Source organism: Orcinus orca, chromosome 3 (genome assembly GCF_937001465.1).
Source record: "Orcinus orca chromosome 3, mOrcOrc1.1, whole genome shotgun sequence".
Taxonomy (NCBI): Eukaryota; Metazoa; Chordata; class Mammalia; order Artiodactyla; family Delphinidae; genus Orcinus; species Orcinus orca.
Window position 1 is genome coordinate 62819035 of NC_064561.1, and position 11599 is coordinate 62830633.

Consider the following 11599-nt stretch of genomic DNA (forward strand, 5'->3'; position numbering starts at 1 on the left):
AAGGTTACATCTTGAGCAGCAAATATTGATATTTAATGTTAAAATTAAGAATAAGAAATGGTTTTTTATATGTCGCAGGATTATCGAGTACCCATATAATCTGACTTTTAAAAAAATTTTTAAATTTATAAGAATGTTTTGTTTGGTTATTATTAATTCACTGTTTCTTGAAATAGCTTTACAGATGTGGTATCTTGGAAACATTTAATTTAATTTATTTTATTTTATTTGTTACCTGAAGGGGTATTTTAAGACATTTGTTTGATTCCTTGTCAAAGTGAGTTCTTTGGATTTGCATATAAAGTCAGGGTAAATTAACAATGATGAAATCATATTTCTTTTATAAATCTGAAAACCTTGTCCTTCTAGTCTTTTCAGTGCTGTCTTAATCTTATCATACTTTAAATGATAATTACTCTCAGCGATTAATTTCATTAGCGAGCAAACATAGATAAGGGAAACCATGAGTCCAAGGCCTTTCCTTTAACTGTTCAAATTTGAAGATATTATCACTTGAGAGACTGATTGCTTTGGGAGAAATATGTTCTTTTCATCATATTCTTAATGTGATTTTGTTTTTCAAAACCATTTTGGCTGCTAGGAAAATCTGGAGAAGATGGGACCTCGTGTTCTGGATTTGCAATTAGAATTTGACGAACAGGCAGTGCTCATGGAGAATATAGTCTATCTGACCAATTCCCTTGAGGTAAGAGGGGCCTGGGATTATAACAACTAGTTAACTATTGTAAACAGTCCAGTTCTTTAGTTTTATAATAAACCTTTTTATAAACTTCATCTTCTATGTTTAGTACCTTTGCCAAATATATTTTGGGGGGAAAGAGAATGGGTGGTATAGAAGTTACAGGAAGAGGAAATGATCTGTTCTCTTATTTCACTTATCAGTTATTCTATTCCTAAAATACTAACTGTATATGCCTGGATTTCCTCTCAAAATTATCCGTAAAAAAAAATTAGGAGAGGCCTTATATTCAAATGCTTTCAAAATCTCTCATATTATGGGGTATTCTGGATTGCTTTTTTCCCCCCTCCCTTTAAGACCTCAGAATCACAGATTTGGATTAATTAGAATCCTTGATTCATTATATATGATCAGTGGTCCATGTTTGGCCCTGTTTTTTTTCCTTAATTAGTAATATAATCACCATCCATGAATCTACTGCCCAACTCAGGAACTAGAACATTACCAGTAGCTTTCACATATCTGAGTTTCTCCCCATTCCATCTTCCTGCCTCACTGACAATTTAATATATAGATTCTAAAAATGCTGTCTCTCATTCACCTTAGGCAGAAGGAAAGATAATTTTCTATAGGAAATTGTGTTAGAGGATTCAAAAAGTGGTTCTAGTAATAATGAAAACACTAATATAAAAAAGTGCAGGTTTAGAGTTTGAATAAAATTGTCTTATGAAATACAGGAATGGAAGAAATAAGCATTTCTAAATAAGCATTTTATGTCATGTAATTATAAATGTGTTAATAAAGTAAGTATTAGTAGACATCTATTTTATGTATATTTCTAAATGTTCATATATACTCATGGAGGTCAAAAAACTTCTTGGATATTTACACTGGGACAATGGGAACACTTTATTTAGGGTCATCTTGTATTCAGGTATATGCAATTTGCTACATTTCTGAGTTTTTCCATTTATTTGAGTGAAAGCCTTTTATACTGATTTTTGTTTTAGGCAGCAGGTAGATGCCAGATTTCCTGATAGAAGATGGTAAACATGACTATATAAATAACATACTATGAGGCATCTAACATGAGTGTTAAATACTTGATGATAGGTTTCATATAATGTTTATATGGAAAATAATAAAACTGCACAGGCCATTTTATGATAAGTGGAGAACTTGGTTTTGCTCTTTGGTGAAATGAGGTGATGACTAATTCCAATCATATTAAGTGATACTAATGACTTCCATCTTTCCCCTCTACTTAGCTAGAACACATAGAAGTCAAGTTTGCCTCTGAAGCAGAAGATAAAGTCAGGGAAGATTGCTGTCCTGGGAAACCACTTAATGTTTTTAGAACAGAAGTAAGTTGAAAGAATCTCACTGAATCATTGCATTTTAGAGCTGGAAGAGACCTTAGAGAGCTTTACATCTAAAACCATCATTTTAACGATGGAAAGAAGTGAGGTCCAGAGAAGTTAAATGATTAGCTTGGCTTAGGCCACTTAGTTGGTTAGTAGTGGGTCTGGATTTGAGGTCCTCTAATTCCCTGGTTAATGCAACCCTCACTTTTCCTTACTCTACTATCACAGGTAGCATCAGATGTTGATTGTGATTTTAAAAATAAGAATATGGTTTTCAAAACCTGACTTAAAAAAAAAAGATAGTGGACATTGAAATGTGAAACTTTTTTAAACAGTGAAAAGGAGCTTTCATATTTCAGATGAGTTTTGGTTTAGTAATGGTATTCAAGACTTTTGGTTTCTGGCATAAACCAGATTGATGCATCATTTCCCATTATACTGGAAATGCTTTTTTAATTTCTTATTTTTTGACCATTACTGGTGAAGATAAATAGGTTTTGAAGTTTGGGGAGATTTTATTTATTAACTCTTAAAGAATCCATTCAGAATGGCAGCATTTGGTAAAGTTCACTGGAGTGCCATTGTGAGAGTCCATAAAATGCCCTACTTTTCTTGATAAGCAGAGGACTTACATATATCCTGCCACTTTTACCACATTTAATTGAAAATGCAGCAAGCAGAAGAAGTCTATTTTGAAAGAATGAAGTAATCATGATCATGCAGACCTCCTAAATTTATCATCAGATTATAAATAGTCTCATTACATTAAGATATGGTGGCTTTTAAATGTACAGTCATTTGGGCCATGAATATAGGTACATGAAATAGTTTTCCCCATACAAATATGTTTATTTCAAGCTTCTTTCAAGCATTCCATTAAGCTACTATGTATTTAAGTTTCATAAGGCTCAGTTGACTTTTTCCACTTAAAATAATGAGCAAGTTCTTTAACTATATTGTTTATATTATGTGGGAGTTAGTATGTCATAGAAATGAGTTTATTCTCAGTAAAGGTGAGGCTCTGCCTCTTACTAGCTATGTGACCTTGGGCTACTTTGTTAATCTTTCTGGTTCTCAGCTTTTCATCTGTGAAAAAGGGTCTTAAGGAACTGCCTTTCAGGATACAGGAATAATGTCTATAAAGTGCTTCGTACAGTGTCTGGTACATAGTAGGAATTCAATAAATGGTGGTAGTTTTAGAAGAGAAAATAGAATTATTGTTTTTATCCATCATCAGTATTGATATGTGTACTCATAGTCATTTTTACCTAGGCATTTGGTTATAAGCATGAGCTTTTGTACATTTTTTCTTTCATATTTGAGTATCCCTTGGTCTTGATTTTAGAATACCAGAATTAAATCTGTCTTTCATTGGGCATTAAAAATCTAGCAGAGATTCCTTCTCTCTCAGCAGTATTCAAGTTTGATTTCTTATAACAGTCATTTTCTCTTTATTTTCTTAGCCTGGTGTATCAGTTTCCCTAGTGAATTCTCAGCCATTCAATGGCCACTTCTCAACCAAAATTGAAATCAGGCAAGGAGATAACCGTGATTCTATAATCCGGCGTTTAATGAAGGTGGACCGAGGAATCAAAGGTAAATGGTTTCCTTGAAGTGCACATTTGGCAGTAGCTTGTGGATTTGATGAGTTCTAAGCAGAGGGGAGAAAGAAAAGTAACTGTCCTGCTTAGGGACAGTCATGTAATGTTGTGGAAAGAGTGTTGGACCCAGAATCAGGACACCTATATTTTCTTTTGGGACATTGTGACTAGGTAGCTTGGTGGCTTGGCCATGTCACTTAAGCTCTAAACTGATTTCTCTTTTAGTGAAATGAGGACACTGGATTAGATATTTTTCCAGGATTCCATCTAGCTTTAAAATTGTAATAAGCAATTTCCAATGCTCAGAAGTATTCAGAATGAAGGAACATATTCCCTTAATTCCAAACTAACCTGCTTGACTGAATCTGTTCCTGGGGAAGGAAGAGAAACAGAGTAAAAGTTATTGAGTGTCTGCCATGTATTGGCCATTTAATCCTTTTACAACCCTGTAACATTTAGGTTATTATTCCCCTTTTGCAGATGATGAAATGGAGGTTAGAAAGGCTAAATAACTTGCAAAGTTCATACAGCTAGTAAATCCTGGAGCTGGAATTCCAACTTAGATATATTTGACTCCAAAGCTCATATTCTTTCTTTTAGATAGTGTGCCTCCGGGTAAAATATGTAAATAATCTTAATTTCTTAGCAAGATTAAGTCTAGATCTCCTATGATTAGATTTGATATAACAACTTATAGCTTTTTTTTTAACATCTTTATTGGAGTATAATTGCTTTACAATGTTGTGTTAGTTTCTGTGGTATGACAAAGTGAATCAGCTATACATATGCATATATCCCCATATCTCCTCCCTCTTGCATCTCCCTCCCACCCTCCTTATCCCACCCCTCTAGGTGGCCACAAAGCACTGAGCTGATCTCCCTGTGCTATGCAGCTGCTTCCCACTAGCTATCCATTTTACATTTGGTAGTGTATATATGTCAGTGTTACTCTCTCACTTCGTCCCAGCTTCCCCTTCCCCCTCCCCATGTCCTAAGTCCATTCTCTAGTCTGCATCTTTATTCCTCTCCTGCCCTTAGGCTCATCAGACCTGTTTTTTTTTTTTTTTTAGATTCCATATATATGTGTTAGCATACGGTATTTGTTTTTCCCTTTCTGACTTACTCTGTGTGACAGACTCTAGGTCCATCCACCTCACTACAAATAACTCAATTTCGTTTCTTTTTATGGCTGAGTAATATTCCATTGTATATATGTGCCACATCTTCTTTATCCATTCATCTGTCGATGGACACTTAGGTTGCTTCCATGTCCCGGCTGTTGAAAATAGTGCTGTAGTGAACATTGTGGTACATGACTCTTTTTGAGTTATGGTTTTCTCAGGGTATATGCCCAGTAGTGGGATTGTATAGCTTCTTTTTTTAATTACTCAGCTGGTCTTACGCTGAGAAGAACGTGAAGGGAATTAGTTTGTTTCTGTATTATTTTTCTTCCAAATTATGAAGACAAATTAATGTTGAGATTCCCTATTTTGCATAATCTCTCTCTTCTCTTCTTATGGCAATCAAGAGTTGATTGGGCCAAATACCATCAGTATAAAATTTTCTGAAAAGATTTACAAATCCCGTACAGTGACCAATTTATGGAATTATATTCAGGGTAACAACATTCCATTTACATAGAAGACTTAAAATAGCCCTTTGGAATTCATTCTACCATGTATTTTTTGTTCTCTTGAAGTCATTTGTGTACCTTCTGTTGTCATTTCTTGAGAGAATATCATGTGTAGTGTGTGTAGAGATAAGTGTGTATGCAGAGACTCCTTTGTAGGTACTAGGGGCTTTGGGGAGTCCACAAAGTACTGTTCATTAGGAGGCTGCATCTAGTGAAGGAGTAGGGGACTAAGCTATTGAAGTACATAATCATAATCTAAGGAGAAACTGCTGAGTACAGTAAGAGAGATATAGTAAAATTTACACACAAAAGGTGAGATTATTTCCAGCTGTGGTGATCAGAGATGATTTTATGGAGAAAACATTGTTTGATAGGGCCTTGTGAATTATACCTGTGAGGGTGAAGGGAAAGTGTGTACTAGCATGAGGGAAACACTGATACTTTTTTCACTGTGTACCAGCAATATGTTAGGACTAGGAATATTTTTGTTTGCAGACATTTAAAAAATTGTGGTAAAATATACATAACATAAAATTGACCATTTTAGTCATTGTTTAAGTGTACAGTTCGGTAGCATTAAGTACATTCGGACTGATGTGCAGCCATCACACTATCCATTTCTAGAACTTTTTCATCATCCCAAACTGAAACTCTGTACCCATTGAATGATAACTCCCCATTCTTCCTCCCTGTAGTCGCTGGTAACTACTCTTCTACTCTATGTATTTGACTGTTCTAGGTACCTGTATAGTGGAATCATACAATATTGTTCTTTTGTATGTCTTATTTCACTTAGCAAAATGTTTTCCAGGTTCATCCATTTTGTTGTAGACATTGAGCGTGTTCCTTCAATAAACCAGGTACTGTAGAATGATAATGCCATCCTTAGAACTTATAGGCCACAAAAAGCAGAACTTGAAAATTTTGAAGTGTGAACATACAGGAAGCCGTTTTGGCCCTCCTTTTGGCTGTTTTATACTGCATATATTCAGTCATGAGAAATTTTTGTAATAGGAAGAACTCTTAACTTTGAAGAACAATATGGTGGCTTCTAAAGGAAACAGATATTTGTGTGGACATGCTGGATAGGATTATTATGAGGTTACAGTGCATAAGAGGTTTTATTCCTGTATTGGAAATTGGATTATATAATATAGTGTTAAACCTGACTCCCTTTTAAATACACTCAGATGCAGCACTGACTAGGTTCTTTAGAACTGTACTGATGTGTTTTCTTTAGCTCGTCTTTTCTCACTGAACCTCTGGCATAATTCTTACATCCTTTGTCATTCTAGCTGTGAATAATATTATCATGAAGTGCTTTAAGTTTGGTATTAGTGGCTACTGTGAATTTGGAAAATAGATAGAAATATTAGGGGGAGTTTGCAATTGATATTCCTCCAAGTATCTACAGAAGAGCTCTAAACTTAACACTTTTCCAGAAGCCCTCAGAATACTTTGATATCTAAGGGGACTGAGTATATTGAATATATGAGATGGGAAAGGAGTGAAATTCAATAACATATTTCTCAGTCTGTCTGCTGTGATAGCCAGCAAGTCATCCAATTAGTGCCAATTGTATTGAGGGTGATTATGATCTAGGTCCAGGAGGCACTAGCTAAAATCGTCATTCAGTCCACAAAGGCCATGGAGCAACTATTTGACGATAATGACTTTAAATCACTTACCACCCATGCCACATATGAACTAATAATTTGGAGGTGAAAAGCTCCATTTCACATTATCAATCCCTAGGGACTCTCAATCACTCTCATCTTTAAGTGCCTTAAATCTTGTGTAGTTGCAGACTTAAATTTCAGCATTTTCAATGATAAGAGAGGTCTGGGATAAGAAAAGATAGTAAAACCACTAAGAAAGCACCAATAATTTTATTGGCAGTAGTGAACTACATGGTGAAACATCAAAGCAGATGTGTTTTGCCTCTTAGAAGCCTGGTTGGGTATTAAGGCTTCTTTGAAATAGTTTGATTCAGCATTGCTTGGAATGATGAGGGAAGTCTGTTTCAGAGAGAGTGAGAGAGAGAGACAGAGGCAGATCTTCAGTAAAAGGCTTTGTGCATAAAATCTGCCGGTAGGACTTGTCACGACTTCCATACGAAAATAATTTGCTATCACTGATGTGCATGTTGAATTGCAGTAGCTGTTAAAATGAATTGTGTTCTTCCCCCCAAATAAGACCATGGCTGTCATGAAGACTGTAAGTGCTCCTTTCCCATTTTAATTTTCAGGGCTTGTGCTGTATATGGGGATAGATTGTATGGCCTCTGCAGAGACTCTACAAAGACTCTTAGGCAGGGTTTGCCTTCATGGTAGTTGCAGATAATTGCTCTATAAGCCCCAGGATCCCTACCCTAAACTTGTAGTCCTTTAGTCTTTGTTTCCCAAGGAGAATAGAATGCCTGGATAACCTGTACTCCTGGCATAGCCGCCAGCTGCATTAATGTCTCCTTTTATCTTTTTTTAAACCTTATCCCTCTCATGCTAAGTTTCATACTCTCAAGGCAACATGAGGGAGTGTAGCTCATGGACCACCCAGCAATCTACTTTAGAAAGGGGTGGGAAGTAATTCAGAAAATATCTTCAGTTTCTGTGGATCAGGTTAAGTATAAACTAGCCATGCTACACTTAGAATGAGCTGTAAATCCAGAATCAGCATTTGTAGTCATTTATGGTGTTTTTCTACCATATAAAATAAAACCATTTGATGTTGAAAAGTCTCAGAATTGCTGAAATAAATAAATTTCTTTTGGGCTCAGTTGTTGGCAGGATTGTTGGATCATAAATTTGTTCAAGGGACAAGTGCTGTCTTTACCAGGAGCCATCTTATCAGCTTGCATAAGAGCAGATCAGGAAAATCTCAAGCAAGGGAGGGTTGGAACTCATCCAAAAGCTCAAAATTCTAAAACCTGCGCCCTTTCCCCCAGCCATTCCCCTTCTTTCCTTGTCTCTCATCAGCTTGTTAATACACTTTCATCCTTTGAGCAAAACAAGAAACTGGTAATGCTATTTCTTAGAGTAGTAATTCTTTTTCCAAAATTATCTTTCCCCAAAAGCCACAATTCTTGAACTTTTAAGTATTCCAGGAAGAAAGACAAGCAAGATAAATAAGTTTTAGGCTTTTTAATATTCTGAAAAATGGTTAACTGAAGTGTATTAAAAGTGATTTGAGAGACCATATAGGATAATACTCAAAAATATAATCAATCCCTCCCCTTGGTTTGTAATTCAGGAGATGTGTTATCCAGAATCTCTGCTGGTCTTTGATCTGGGTAAAAGTTGACAGAAGATGAAGATTTGTTAGATTCAGCTTTGCTTTCTGACGTCGGGTCCTATTTAGTAATCTGATGGAAATATTGTTTTAGATATAACAACCAGTGTGAATTATCAGGCTCAGGCATGGGTTTGAGTCAGTGACTGTAATTAAATGTTCATATTGATACTTTCTTTTGCTGTAGACCTTTCCAAAGTGAAACTGATGAGATTTGATGATCCACTGTTGGGGCCTCGGCGAGTTCCCGTCCTGGGAAAAGAGCACGCTGAGAAGACCCCCATTTCTGAGCATGCTGTTTTCCACGTGGACCTCACGAGCAAGAAAATTCATCTTACTGAAAATGGGCTATGGGCAGATATTGGTGATACAATGATCTATCTGGTTCATTAAATTCAGGCACATTGGAGATTTATCCTGGTTTCTGGGGATATTACTACTATGATTGTGCCTATAGATGGGCTATGAGAATCTTAGGCTGGACCTAAATAGATTTCATTTCTAACCATCAAATTCTGCATGTACTTGTAAATACACCAAGTTTTCTTGGATTCCTGGACCTAATAAATTTTTTTTCCTTATTGAGGCCTCAAAGAGAAGTAGTTGTACCATACTTTGTTTTTTAACAAATTATTTCCATTTCCCAGAAGCTTCTAGTATTTCAGATTATTACAGAAGTGTCAGTATGCTTCTTGTATGAGGTATACTTCATATTATTTATGAGGCTAAGGAGTATCTAACAACTTGTTATATTATATCCATTGTGGAGTTAGCTGTTTTTCTTCTAAAAGAGTAAATTAGGCAGCTAGTTTTGCTTTTTACAAAGAACTCTCATGATGATTTTAAAAGAACAAATGAGAATATTTTGACTTGATTATGATCACTCAGTATTTTGTATAAAGAACAAATAGGTCTTATGTTTATAAGAATTTTTTTAGCTTTAATGTATTCAGTTAACCACCAATAATATTTTTTCAAGGCTAATATCAATAGTTTATAAACAGTTTATTTGATTTTCACTAAATTTAGGTGAAATTTTAGGATTTAGGATTTCCCCCAGAAATCTGCATCTATCAGATTTGTCTTGAGTCCAGTTGTGTTTAAAGAACAAGCCAACGGGAACTTCCCTGGTGGCACAGTGATTAAGAATCCGCCTGCCAGTGCAGGGGACACGGGTTCGAACTCTGGTCTGGGAAGATCCCACATGCCGCGGAGCAACTAAACCCGTGCGCCACAGCTAGTGAGCCCATGTCCCACAACTGCTGAAGCCCATGTGCCTAGAGCCTGTGCTCCACAATAAAGAGAAGCCACTGCAGCGAGAAGCCTGAGCAGCACTGCAACAAAGAGTAGCCCCCGCTTGCCGCAACTAGAGAGAAAGCCCGCACCCAGCAACGAAGACCTAATGCAGCCAAAAATAAATAAATAAATAAAACAAAAACCAAAACAAAAAGGATCAAGCCAACAGCATTGCAAATTCTCTTATTCTTTCTGGAATGTCATTTGATATTGTCTGTGCCATTTGTTTTCATATGAGGAAAAAATATTAGGTATTGATTGACAGACAAGAAAAACATTTCCATTTCTTGAAGGGTTTAATATGGGGAAAGTCCAACTCTGATAATCCTAAGGAACCTGAATTCTAACTTTTCAGGTCATGTAAAGAGATTTTATTGAGCTTCCTTATTTTGCTTTATACAGTTTGAGATTACTGGGCCTAGTTGAATGCTCTATTATAGAATCATTAAAGCAAATCATAGAACGTTAGAACTGAAATATTCCTTAGAGATCATTAAGTGCAAATCATTGTTTATCTGCTAGGAACAGGCTGTATAGCAGAGTGGATAAGGTTACATTCTCTGAAGTCAGGCTAGCTATGTTAGATTTCCATTTCTTCCACTTGCTACTTGGGTGGTTTTGGCCAGTTACTCAGCCTATTTCTTCATCTGTAAAATGGAACTAGTAATTTACCTACTTTCTGGGCTTACTGTGAGATGTTTAGATGAAACAATCTAGGAAAATCTTATATATAGCATAGTGCCTGGCAGGTGGTAGATCTTTAGAAATGTTATGATGATGATGATGATGATGAGCCTTCAGTAAATGTTACTGAATACTTCTCTTACTACTACTACTATATCAGGATTAAGATATAAAGATTATATTAAGATTACTATGGGCCATAATCATGTCATATTTGTTTGGTTCTTCTGGGGCAGCTGTTTTGTTTGCCCTCCATTAGATTCTTTTCTGCTCCCTCAATCTGCATAGCCTTAGTTATTCCCAACATCAAAGTAATCCTTCCTGGGGCCTAAAGCCTACTTAATGTTTAACTTAGGCAAATTAAATGAAATGAAATGAGCTTGGCCAAAAAAAAGGTGAAAGGAAAATAATTTTACTATTGTAAGTGATTGTGCCTATTTTATTAAATGAGCCTATTAACCTATACTTCCTTGGATTAAGTGTGGGTTGGGATTCATGGATTCTCTGTTCCCTCAGTCTCAATTCCTATGTGTCTCTCTTAAGAATAAATGTCTTGCTGGGCTGAATATATTTTTTATGTTTAAAGATATATAAGTTTTGTATAAGGAAGCCTCTAAGCATAAGCCTATTACTTCATCAGGTGTGAAGCAAAAAACAGCAACTAGTTGAAATGCTGAAGGAAAAGTAAGCTGCATTGGGCTTATTGTTTTATGGGAGATGGTTACCTTCCTAAAGGATTCTAACTCTTTTTAAGTTGTAAAATGTAATGCACATAAACTGAACAACAATAAGAAATACATAATATACACACAAATGTATAAAATACATACAAAAAATGAACTACAAAACAGAATTTATCAACAAAGCAAAAACCTATGTAATCACCACCGTGTCAAGGAATATCACAATGCCAGCACCTTGGAAGCCTGCCTTACGCCTCCTCCCGTAAAGACAAGCTTATCGCCCAGCGTATGAACATTCTTTATATGTGTTCCATGTGAGCTTTTAAAGAATGTTTATTCTGCAGTTGTGG

At 35.8% G+C, this 11599-nt stretch overlaps 1 protein-coding gene across 2 annotated transcripts in view; it reads left to right on the forward strand.

The window, feature by feature from the left end:
- LARS1 (leucyl-tRNA synthetase 1) overlaps positions 1 to 10939 on the forward strand; it is a 68311-nt gene extending 57372 nt beyond the window's left edge. For both annotated transcript variants that reach the window (XM_049708027.1, XM_049708026.1), the window contains exons 29-32: positions 602 to 706; positions 1969 to 2064; positions 3528 to 3660; positions 8774 to 10939. In XM_049708027.1, the coding sequence (XP_049563984.1) occupies positions 602 to 706; positions 1969 to 2064; positions 3528 to 3660; positions 8774 to 8979 (540 nt within the window). In that variant the 3' untranslated portion in view covers positions 8980 to 10939. The remainder of the gene's footprint in view (positions 1 to 601; positions 707 to 1968; positions 2065 to 3527; positions 3661 to 8773) is intronic.
- Positions 10940 to 11599: the final 660 nt, after the last annotated feature.